Source organism: Paramisgurnus dabryanus, chromosome 1 (assembly GCF_030506205.2).
Source record: "Paramisgurnus dabryanus chromosome 1, PD_genome_1.1, whole genome shotgun sequence".
In the NCBI taxonomy this organism is placed as follows: domain Eukaryota; kingdom Metazoa; phylum Chordata; class Actinopteri; order Cypriniformes; family Cobitidae; genus Paramisgurnus; species Paramisgurnus dabryanus.
In genome coordinates, this window is record NC_133337.1 from 15,076,818 (window position 1) to 15,089,286 (window position 12,469).

General features: G+C 37.0%; 1 protein-coding gene across 1 annotated transcript in view; it reads left to right on the plus strand.

Moving 5' to 3' along the window:
• lamb1b (laminin, beta 1b) overlaps window positions 1-10,675 on the plus strand; it is a 30,790-nt gene extending 20,115 nt beyond the window's left edge. Inside the window, exons 24-33 of the mRNA XM_065274763.2 lie at window positions 1,687-2,056; window positions 2,190-2,374; window positions 2,794-3,035; window positions 3,961-4,161; window positions 5,052-5,196; window positions 5,587-5,791; window positions 8,385-8,526; window positions 9,203-9,379; window positions 10,019-10,178; window positions 10,278-10,675. Of these exons, the coding sequence (XP_065130835.1) occupies window positions 1,687-2,056; window positions 2,190-2,374; window positions 2,794-3,035; window positions 3,961-4,161; window positions 5,052-5,196; window positions 5,587-5,791; window positions 8,385-8,526; window positions 9,203-9,379; window positions 10,019-10,178; window positions 10,278-10,414 (1,964 nt within the window). The 3' untranslated portion in view covers window positions 10,415-10,675. The remainder of the gene's footprint in view (window positions 1-1,686; window positions 2,057-2,189; window positions 2,375-2,793; window positions 3,036-3,960; window positions 4,162-5,051; window positions 5,197-5,586; window positions 5,792-8,384; window positions 8,527-9,202; window positions 9,380-10,018; window positions 10,179-10,277) is intronic.
• Window positions 10,676-12,469: the final 1,794 nt, after the last annotated feature.

Genomic DNA, 12,469 nt, shown 5'->3' on the forward strand with positions numbered 1-12,469 from the left:
GATATAGAAATGCCTCTTTTGAAAGAGACAAGCGACACACAGCGACAAAGTCACTTATAATGTGAATGTATCTTTCCGCGGATCGAGAGTTTGCAGTTACTTGGAATAACCGGAGACTGCACTTACTGTCTCCTGCGTGTTTGGAAAAGTCTCACCCTCAAACAAGGTTAGAGCTCTGCTTGTACATTTGTAGCAAACTAACATTTTTAAAGCTCGCACCATAGTTGATACAGTGGTTGCCTAGTAACATAAAAATACACGCGATTAAAACGCGATTAGTGTGATTTTCCCCTAAGACACCAAAAGAAATGGAAATTCATGAAACGTAAAATAGGGGCTCTTTAAGTCAGATTTCTGTGGCTTGCTGTGTTTCCCTTGTGAAACTGGGCTGCTACAAACAAATGCTTGCTCACAGTAAATAAACTTTTTTAATGGCTGCTCTGGTTACAATGTGTATAAATGTTTATTGATGTCTTCGTGAGAAATTTGCTTGTTTTGATATTCTACAAAACAGAGTCATTGAGACGCAGAGTTTACTTTAAAAAGAGTCCGTAGCAACTTAAGCATAAGCGTGCGTGAGTGTTCAAGTTGAATATAACTAAGCAGAAAATATCTATTTCTCATTTCCTGTCTTATCTTTCTGGCAGACCTAACTAAGCACTAATGCAAAACATCTTGCATGAGGCTTGATTCAGTCCAGTAAACTGCTTTCAGGAGAGGTCATAAACTGATAATGTACAACACGCTTAGATGTTTGTTATGGCCTTGTGCGACCATCTGTTTTAGTTTAACATAAAACAGCACACTCAGAGTGACATAGCACTGCAGTATACCGTTGCTGTAGCTCCGGTGGTAGAGCATTGCGTGAGCAGGGCAAAAGGTCATGGGTTCAATCCCAGGGAACACACATATTGATAAAAAAGTCCAGTACTGCTTGAATGCACTGTTAGTGGCTTCAAATAAAAGTGTCTGCCAAATGCATAAATGTACAAGTATGACGTTAACTACTTTTCTCATAGAGATACAGACAAATCAACAATGCCAAAATGATTTCCTAATTGCCACAACATTCCAAAAGCATATATGGAAATGCTACAAAGCCAAAAATAAGACTAAGAGCCAAAGATGTGATAACACAAAATGCACGCACACAGACATACACACATGGAATGCCATATTTCATCACAAAACTTATATAAAAACATATATAAATAAAATAACTATAGTTTGAAAATTGCAAATGAGAAAATTATACCTTGAGATATTTGCATTGTCATTATTTTCCTGACAATTAAGCATACCCCCCTTCACCTATATACTATTATTTTACTATTGCATATATATTTCTGTAATAAGATATGTAAATTTCATTTTACATTATTTTTAAAATGGTTTTAAAATGTGTAATTATTTTATTTGAAAATAATAAATCATTAACAATTAGTAAATAAGCATAAAGGCACTAATAGGTATTGTAAAAATAAAAGGGGTAAAATATGATCTTGAAATTCAATATATTCACCCATACACATATTTTCCCAGTTCCTTCATTTAATATATTTTATGCATTTTTAAAATACAGATAAATAGTTTTTTTGTGTACATCCAGGCTCATGACTTTGAATCCTTTAAAGAATTTTTACATTTTCATTTCTTTGTTTATTTGGATTTGTGTTTCTGTTTCAGCATGTGACTGTGACCCAAGAGGCATTGCCACCCAACAGTGTAATAAGGTGTCTGGTGAGTGCGTGTGCACGGAGGGTAAGGCCGGGCGAAGGTGCGACTCCTGTGGGCGTGGCTACGTGGGGACCTTTCCCAAGTGTGAGCCGTGTCATGAGTGTTTCCGTGATTGGGATAGAAATGTGGGAGAGCTGGCCAATCAAACACAGAGGCTGCTGGAGACAGTAGAGGAGATGAAAGACACAGGCGCGGCGTCCCCTTATCACGATACCATAACAAGTCTGGATGATGGTGTCAAACAGCTCAGAGAGATACTGGAGGATGATAAGATTCATCAAACTCTGAAACACACGCAGAGTTTGCATCAGCAAGCTAAGTGTGTATTGAACATCCACACATACCAATTGAATTGATCATTTATTTAGGTTGTACTTCATTTTACAGTATGTTTACTTACAATGTACTTACCCAACAAATACATTACGAATGTTTTTTTCTCCTTATGTTAGCGAGACAATGCCACTTTTGCATCGGTCTATAGACCGATCTAATTCAGATCTGAAAAAGATATCCGCTGATCATCAAAAGGCCATAAATAATCTAAACAGTCTTACAGAGGAGGCCCAAAATGTAGAGGAGATCGCCAAAGACAAACAGCAACAGGTCCTGAACATTAAACATTCAGACCCCAAAGGTGAGCACACACATACGCATACAAATACATGTTTACAACTGTATATTATGGTATATCTGAAACACAGGATTATTATCAAAGACTATAGATTTAAACCAGATGCTGTAGTTCTGTTAATATAAATAGAGAAGTGCTACACCCTGACCCATACAGCCCCACTAACGACAGAAGTCCTGCCTTCCAGTAAAAAGAGCCAATCAGTAAAGACTAATGATTCTCAGAAGGAGGGGCTTTGTACGCAGTGTTATAAAGCACTTTGCCAAACTGTGTGCATGTGCAATAGCCAGAGCAATCGATTGTACAAATATGTCTTTGCCTTTCAAAAATATGACACTTATGCAAGTTTGGTCTTGGATGACTAAAATTGTTGCCCGGAGATGTTGCAATTATGACCATAGGACTTTCCTGATCTCCTGTAGGTGCGATGGACAGCATCTTAGAATATTATAGGAAGTCTTCAGAGGCAAATGATCAAGTCAATCAAGCCACAACTGACCCAGACAGTCCAGTGAAAACGTCTGCACAGCTACGGGGTGCGGCAAAGGCCAAACTAGACGCAACGGAAAAAGAATTTCAACTAAAACATCTGCTGCATGTACAGAAGTTGGAGAAAATGACGTCTGAGCTGGACTCCAAAGATCTTTCAGAGCTAAGCCAGCAGGTGAATCAACAGATTTGAATACATTTTTAAAAGTTGATGTGTTTGATAGACTGGGTCTGTAACTTTTGCAAGGTGCATAATCATACATTTCAAGTGTAGCATGAAATATAATATAAGGCTAACATAAATCTCTGGGGAGGTTGGTTTAGGTTACTGCTTTGAAGGTTGTGCTACGTCTAATATTTAGTCAAAATTCAAACAATATTTTACACTGTTTTAAGAAGATCTTGAATGTGCTGATCATGTGCTGATTGTATATTCTTGAAAAAATTTAAAGTATATACTAATACTATTAAATATTTGATTTTTAATTTGTTAGTGAGTGTTAAAGCTAGAAGTTTAGTTCAGTTTTTAATACGTAAAATATGTGAATTCGCTTAGAGCGCCTTTAAAGGGACACAAGGCAGCATTTTTATGTTAATAAATCATCTTCGTAAGTCGGTATATGGTTAAATGACTCATTACATGACGAATGAAGACTCTCTCGCCCGCCCATACCGTCTGTAGGAAGAATACCCCACTTGCAAGTTCGCTGTATCCGACCCGGTGTCCTTCAGTCTCGTATAGTCTTAGATATAGAACGCATTTACTCCCAGACACTAGGGGGAGCTAGTAGAGAAATAATACTCAGACTTGCCTTGTGTGCCTTAAAGTGAAAACAACTTGACTTATAATATTTTAGTGTGGTTGTTTTCTCTAAAGATGCCCAACTGTAATATTTTTTGTGAGGTATGTTTGTAGAAAAAAACCTCCTTAAATGTCCCGTTATAACTAGTCTTAGTCATTGATTAATCTAAACCCTGTCCGGGAAATTGACCCTTTAATTTAGTTTCAGGTTTTCTAGCTCAATTGTTTATATCTTTATTTCAGTCGATGAAGTTGTTTTTATATAGTGTTCAAGTTCATTTTGTTTATGTGTGTTTAGGTGTGCGGAGGTGCACCAGGTCCTGACGGTTGCAGTGTCTGTGGTGGTCTGGGCTGTGTGAACGAGGATGGGGAGTCCCTGTGTGGAGGAGAAGGTTGTGAGACATTAGTGACCCAATCTACTGCTGCCTTGAACAGAGCCAAAAACACTGACCAAGAGATCCTACACGCTTTAAGAGAAGTCGACAAGCTAAACAAAATGGTAAGTACTCTGTACTTTTACCTGTTTTTTAATAACAAATGTTGCTTTCCTTTCTTGTTTAATTAGTAATAATAAATAAATAAAAAACCTTTAGGTAAGTTTTTGGTTTGCAAATAGATTTTAGGCACCTGCTAGGAGAATAAACCTTTGTGCCACTGTAGTAAGAATGACCAATCACAATTCAGTATTTAGTATGCCTTTAGTATAACTGAAAATGAATGTATAAATGAAGATCAGTCAGAAATCAGTATGCAAATATTATGATCTCATCACTGTCAATGACAAACAGGGTTATTAAAACTTTATTTCTAAAGACATTTGTGTTCTTGTGGAACTTTGTTAGCTGCAAAAAAGTCACATGTTCGATACCAGTGAACGAATCAAAGTCACTTTGGATAACAGAATCTGCCAAATGCATAAATGTAAATTTAGGATTAAAATTTTTAGACAGATAATATTGGGCAGAAATTATTACCTTTAAAGCATCACTATGTAGTTTCCATGTACAATTGACTTACGGCTCCCCCATGTGGTTGAAAAGTGCAACAGTGCCTGGTATCTTTTGCAGGCAGGGGGAGGGGCGGGCTGTGTGCTCTACCCTCCACCTCGACTTTCAGAGTGTGCTTGTAGCAGCTAGGAGGCTGCTCAGGTTGCAGCAGCAGTAGAATTTGTCCAGTTAAGAGTTGTTCTATCAATTAATTTTAGAGACATTATGTAAAGGTTGAACAACTACATAGTGTTGCTTTAACACACAGTTAAAGAAAGAATATTTAAGGAATATCCATGCCGTGCATGCACTGTTAAATTCCTTATAATAGTTGTATTAAACAGTTAAAAGACTAATATAAGTAAGCTTTCATCGTGTAAGCAAATAAATGCATATTTTACAGGTGGCAGATGCTAGGGATCGTGCAGATGAGGCCAAGCTCAGCGCTCAGGATGTGATACTGAGAGCCAATCAGAGTAAAGCACGAGTGGAACAGACCAATGACGAGCTCAGAGATCTCATTCAGCAAATACGAGACTTCCTAACAAGTATGGTTTGTCAAATGTACTGTAATAAATATGCAAACATACATAGTTTATATAATGTAGATTATAAACATTACATGTAAAATCCAACGCTATCTCACGAGAATTTGTACATATTTTACGAGTTGGCTAATTCGTATTAATTCATACGACCACATTCGTTAGTTTTTTTATGATTTACCTTGACCCCTGTGACATTGGGGTTAGGGGCGGGGTAAGGAGTTTTGTTTCGTTGTTTTTTTCACGAGAATCCTACGATTAACTTCTTATGAATTCATACGAATTAGCCAAATTCTCGTGGGCTCAGGCTGGTAAAATTATAATGTCGTAAGTCACAAATACAATGTAAATGGAAATACTGATTTTTGTGTGTGTATGTGTGCATGTGTGTAGATGAAACAGATACGAAGCGTATAGAGGAAGTAGCTAATGAGGTGCTGAAACTGAGTTTGCCAGTGTCATCCGGAGCACTGAGAAATTTGACCACAGAGATTCAGCATCATGTGGCCAGACTGACCAGTGTGGATGATATCCTGACCGAGACCTCAGAGCAGGCACGGACTGCAGAAAATCTACTGAAACAAGCACAGGCCGCCAGGTGAACAAACATATATACAGACAGAGATACAAACTTTCTTGGAAAAAGAAAGTCATTTACACCTAATGGCTTAAGGGTGAATAAAATATGGACTAATTTTCATTCTTAGGTGAACTATTGCTTTAATAATTAGTTAGTGGTGAGTACTGGCCCCCAAACATTTGTTTTAGTTTAAAATAATACAATATTGTTATGATAAAAAAAAAATTAATTGGGCCAAAATAAAATCTACACATAAAGTCATTTGTAGAAATGATATAGTTCTACATATAAATGTATTGAGATAAAACTTAAAAATCCACTCTTAATGTGACTTTCATTGTTAAAAAACATCTAAATGCTGATGTGAATAAACACATATACAAAGACATTTAATGAAGTTTATTTAACTAAGTTCGGGAGGAGCATGGCCATGTGATCCAAACAATCGGCACGAAGAGGTGCCTATACAGGGTTTCCGCGGGGTTGTAAAAGGTAGTAAAAGGTAGTAAATTAAATTATGCCAAATTAAGGCCAGTAAAAAGTAGTAAAAAGTAGTAAGCGTCATCTGACGAGGTAGTAAATTTTCGATTGCCTTTTGTAATGTTATGATGCCTGAAAATTAGTTCAAATCACCTGCATATCTGGGCAAATAATCAAAGGTATTTCGTCTCTGGGATGTGATCAAAGCCTGGAGTGGAGCCAAATCACGTTCCTCTCTCCGCTGTAAGCGTTCTGTAATCACTACGGACCGGATCCACTCCAGGTTTTTTGACTGTATCACATTAAGCTGAGGTAAAACTTTATTTCAGCTAGCATGGTCAAACTTATAATGCAGGAAGGCTCCGATGTTTTGAAGATCGATAAAGGTGTAAAAGACGATTGACTTGGCTTAGCGAAATGATGAACATTGGCAAGCCTTTCATTTGCGTGGGCTAAGAAAACCAAACAGGTAATTGCGTGTCTTTGCACAGTATGACTAACGTAAGAGGTCCTGTATTTTGGGGGTAAATGATTTCTCACGTTACTGGTCATCCGCGGCACGCTTTTTAATGCTATGCTGATATAGCCAGTGGCTGGTACAACGGGTTTGTTTAACTCATGGGTAAACTTCATGTGGCGCCACAACAACCAAAAGGCAGATGACATCCAAATCCCTTGAGAGCGATTGACGAGAATAATAAGAGGAGACTGCTTCCGAAACGCTCTCGCGGGACTTTGATGTCATCCACCTGTCGGTTCTTGCAGTTGCTTTTACGTGTGGTCACAAAAACGTAACATTTGTACATATATTTAAGCACAACCGTTTAAAAACAAGTGATTTTAAGCCATTCAAACACAAACAACAGTGCGTCCGCTGTTTCTGTGTCAGAGGAGCAGGCTAGGCGCACATTCGTTTCTCATTGAGCTTGTGTTGTACGTATTTTTGCCGCTTTATTGGCCTTAAATAACAAATATGCCTCAAAAATCCCGTCTTTGCAAATATCCTCATATAAACACAACCATTTAGGTCTTAGGAGAAAGTAAACAGCAGAAACATTGCGCATAAACTAGCACATCAGCGCTGCCTCTATTGTCACATAATAATTTGTTGATAAATGTACAGTCATTCAATTAACAACTGTCACTATGGTTACAGACATCCTGTGCGATTTCTACACGAGTTTGACTCGAGTTACTCGTTCATACATAACGTTTCTGTATTAGAGCTGTGACTGTAAGCTGTTGTGTGAACAGAACAGACCCTGGATTATTTGTTTATGTGTACTGAATAATATGATATGAAAAAGTTGTATTTGTTCACATTAGTAAATGCATTATATAAACATGAACAAACAATGAAAAACATAGAGTATATAATCATTAATTAATTCTTGTTTATGTCATTACAGTAATTGACGGTGGTTCATGGTGCATTCACTAATGTTAACAGTTTCAACTTTGATTAAAAAATGATTAGTAAATGCTAAAATAAATACATTTACAATTAATAAATAATTAATAAAAGATTCATTAAAGGTGGTGATATTCATGTTTTCTTTTAATACAGTATAGTGAGTTATTTAGCTGTTTCGCCCTTAATCTGAAATGCCCTGCAAACTACAGCTACAGGAGACTTTAATATAGAATTAATGTAAAAAAAATCTCCCCTAAAAATGCTATTGGTCTCGCCTACATAAAGTGTTAGGTAAAGGAATATGACTTGGCCTGAAAAATATTTCAGTCAGAAGAATTTTTTTCACTTTAATTCTTTTTTGTATGTTATATATGTCAAAATCTGTGTAAATAATAGAAAGGTCGCTGATTAACACTTGCAATTCAGTGTCGTGATGGTTTTAAAAAATATTCTGAAGGTAGTAAAAAAGGTAGTAAAAAGTAGTAAATTTAACTTAAGGATTTCTGTATAAACCCTGCTATAAACAGCAGTCCCTCACCTTAGTCCCATGAAAATTGATAACAGTTAAAGAGGGGGGAGTACTCTGGGTTTGTGCTAAATTTCGAGCTTGAAGCCCTCTTTTTGGACAGCCACCATATGCTTTCTCTCATTCCCTATCGATTATATGTTAATGCGAACTCATCAACAAACACTTGTTGTTGTTTGTATATTTTACAGTGGGAGAGCCACAGCTCTGAAACTGAACACTGATGAAATAAAGGGAACTCTAGAAGATACAGAGCGTGCTCAGATAGCAGCCAATGAAACACTGAAGGAAGTTGAGGATGATATGAATGTCACAAGACAAAAAATCAAAGACGTAAGTGTGTATACATCACATTTAAGTCTTATTTAGCCAACACAACTTAACTACTTGAACTCAAATTTTTCTCAAGCTATTTAATCTTCATTTTACACATCACTGCATGAACAAGCGTAACAAGCATGACCTTCACTCTTGTTGTAAGTGGTGTTAATGTCATCTTATAATGTCGTCTTATACAGTCACCTTTTCTTGTCAGTTTAACTACTATTGTCAACACACAAAAAATTGTGTTAAGGTTTTGACATTTTTACACTAAGTAAACTGAATAATAGCACATGCAGTTTAATGGCTAAGCATTTATGCGTGTATCTGTACATGTAAAGTATATGTTTGGGCTTAATGTGATGCACTCTGTGATGCAGGCTTCTTTTTAATAAATAAGACAAATAATATTTTTATGACAATTTCTTTCAAAATCTTTTTGATATTAGAAATAAACAAGCTATTTTTGCTAATGTACCTTTCTGTTTACGTAAATGACCTCTCATAACATCTCAAGTTGATAATACTTAACAGGTGTTGATATCTGAGCATTTATGTTATTGTGCTACTGTTGGTATCATAATCAAGATGATAGAAGACATATTAAAACTTTTATTTTTAAAGAGTAAGATACTTCTATAATTTAACCATGATGAAGTCTAACCCTGATTTGTTTGTTGGTTTGCAGGTACAATCTATAACCGAAGCCACTGAGTTCAAACTGAGCACCAGCACACAGAAATTTTTGGATCTCGAAAGAGAAGTGGGTGAACTTCATCAGAAAACTCTAGAAATGTCTAAGAGTGTGGAGGATGTTCACAAAAATTCTGAATACATTAAAGAAGATGTTGACAGCACTGAACGGGTAACTACTCCTGCTTTTTAAAGGGGACCTATTATGCCAATTTTTCCAAAACAAAGATCATTTACTATTGCATGTACGAAATATCCCTGTTTGGCTGGGAGTGAAAACGTGCTGTTTTCATGTATGTACCTACTCCCCGCTTTCTTACCAAAAGAGCTGTTCATAATTTATCCAGACAATTTTCGATTAAAATCTGAAGCTGCTTACACACCAAATGTGAAGCATCACGTCCCTCGCTCGTGCGATTTAACTTTGTGTCATGCAAATTTTTGCATGTTTGCAGCATTTGCTTCGCACAATTTGCATCATTCACATCGCCCGTACAAGTCTGCGTCTATCCGCAACTGTGCATTGACTTTGTATGTAAACTACTCGTGCAAATTGTTAAATTCGTTTATGATGTGCATGCACCGTAAGACAATATATCGATAGCCCACTTTAATGTTGTATGAACTACTATGAAAGTAATTTGGGATTGGGAATGAAATAAGGATGAGCAAATGGTGACAAAATATACATTTTGGGATGAAATGCAAACGTAAATGCATGATATTATTTAGTACATTATAAATGTTTTATATGTAAACAGTGGATTTAGCATCACAATAATCCTGTATTTATGTCTTGCGTATTCTTTAGGAACTTGACTCACTTGTGCTGGATAAGTATGCACGGGTCAGTCTTCTCATAGATCAGAATGGTGCGAGTGTTTTACACGCCCGTCAAAAGGCAGAGGAACTCAGACAGGAGGCAAAAGATCTATTAATAGATGCCACCAAGAAACTACAAAGACTACGAGGCAAGTTAAATACCACTCACAGACTATGATGTTATTATTCATATTTTTGTTTATTACGATTGATTGCTTTCTTACATTCATGTTTCTTACTGTATCCAGAGCTAGAGAAATCATTTGAAATAAACCAAAACACTATCGTGGTAAAAGCTGGGGAACTCGATGGACTGGAGATTGAAGCCAAAGAACTACTGCAGGATCTCAGTCAGAAGACTGCCCTCTATAGCAACTGTGCTTAACAATATTTACCAAAAGTATATCACACTATAACCGCTGATCAAGGATCAGCTGCAAACCTGTGGTCAAATGCATCTGTGTAATGTCTAAGATAAGCTACTTATTGCTCTTGTTCAGTGCATTTACTCCCCAAATTAGTTATTTTGGAAAACAATGTGTTTATTAAGATCATACATTGCTAATGACATTTTTACCTTTTTTCAGATATGATAAAGCTTGTATTACAGCAATAATTAAATCAATGAATTTGCCAAAGACACACAGTTTCTGTTCTTTATGATAGACATCCTGAGGTGTGAACTTAATTCATTTGCAGTGGTGGCTCGTGACTGCTCATCCAAGGGGCGCAAATTCAAAATATGTGTTCGGAGTGTCGTGTGTTGCCTGTGTTTTCAAAATATGTGTTTGTTCGTCATGTTAACCATGTACATAACGTGTTTTGTCAAAATAAGTGCCTGCTGCTCATGCGTCAAACTGTTTGTGAGATGCTCACGTTCACAAAATACACGCAAGACACTCCCTTAACAGGAAACTCTGATTACGCATGAGATTATGCGAGTATCTGGCAAACGTGAGCGTCTCTTTTATCATAAACCCTTTAGACGCGTCTGCAGAAGGCACTTATTTTGACAAGACACGTGATGCACATAGGATGCATACTGTTGTGAAGAACTTCACATCGAGCTCCCTCGAAAAAAGAAGTCACTTGCCACCACTGTTCATTTGAATTCAAAATAAAAAGTGAAGCTGTAAGACAAAGGTACCACATGATCTAAGAGTCATCAGAGCAGACCTACCAAAGTTATTGGGACTTTTTGACAGCCATATGGTCACTTTATGCATTGCTGCTGAAACAACCCTTTACAATTCGAGTAAATCACTCACATGTGCGACTAAATCTTTGCTCTGGGCAACTAAATAATGTCAGACTGACAGTATATCGCATGCCAAAAAAGTTTGAGAATCACTGATGTAACCATTATAAAAGTATCTTTGACCTTTTCCAAAATAATGGAGTTCATTTGGGATTATTCAACTTTTAAGCATACGATACTACCAATTTCGCCCCCCAAGTGGGTGGGACTAATGCATAATTGGCAATCTCAATTACCGCCTCTGTTTAATTTTCAGTTTGACGAAACACAGACAACCTGATTAGTATTCATAAACTAAGCTCCTTAATCCTTAAGTGCATTTTAAATTGTTAAGAGTAGTAGTATTTGTAGTTTTTTATTATCAGTATTATTGTTTATTTAGGTCTGGTTTCACAGACGAGGCTTAGCTAAAGACAGGACTAGACCTTGGTTAAATTAAGATGTTCAAGCATTTTAAATGAGCATGCTTTAAAAAAAGACATTACTTGTGTATTTTCAGACAAATCAGTGGTACTGGTTTCTATTCAGAAATCGGGTATCTGTCAGTTCTTTTCAGTTGAGACAGCTCAAACATGAGTTTTAATCTGGGACTAGCCCTAAACCTTGAATGTGAAACAGGGGGATAGAGACACTGTACATGCCATCAGGCTGGCAAATAACCTAAAGAAAATACTAGCCAGTGGTGATTGTATGGCTGAGATGTTGCAGAGATGATATAAATTATAAAAATCTCTGATTGTGTTGAGATTTGGGGCTGTTTCCTGGATAGGGATTAGACTAGTCCTAGACTAAAATAAATGTAAGAGTTGTCCAAACTGAAAACAACTTGCACAGATATATCTTAAGATACATCAGTGCCCTCCCAGATAGCCACTGGACACTGTAACGGAACAGGACCGCAACCGCAAAACGATAGAGCCGGACTCGTTCCTGGGTCCAAACGCACAACGGGCCGAAGCCGTTTCTGGTCTGTTATTAGGGGTTGTTGCGGATATGTACCAGCGCCGATCCAGCACTGATTCAGCACCGCCTGATCATCAGTATCGGCTCAGATTCGAATTGCAGATCTGGACCAAATCAGTGTCAGACACAGCTAATGTCTTTCGGTTATCTTTGGGAAAAGTGATCTGGGCCAGATCTGTTAAAATGATATAAATACTGAACTGATGTTTAAGCTGAAAC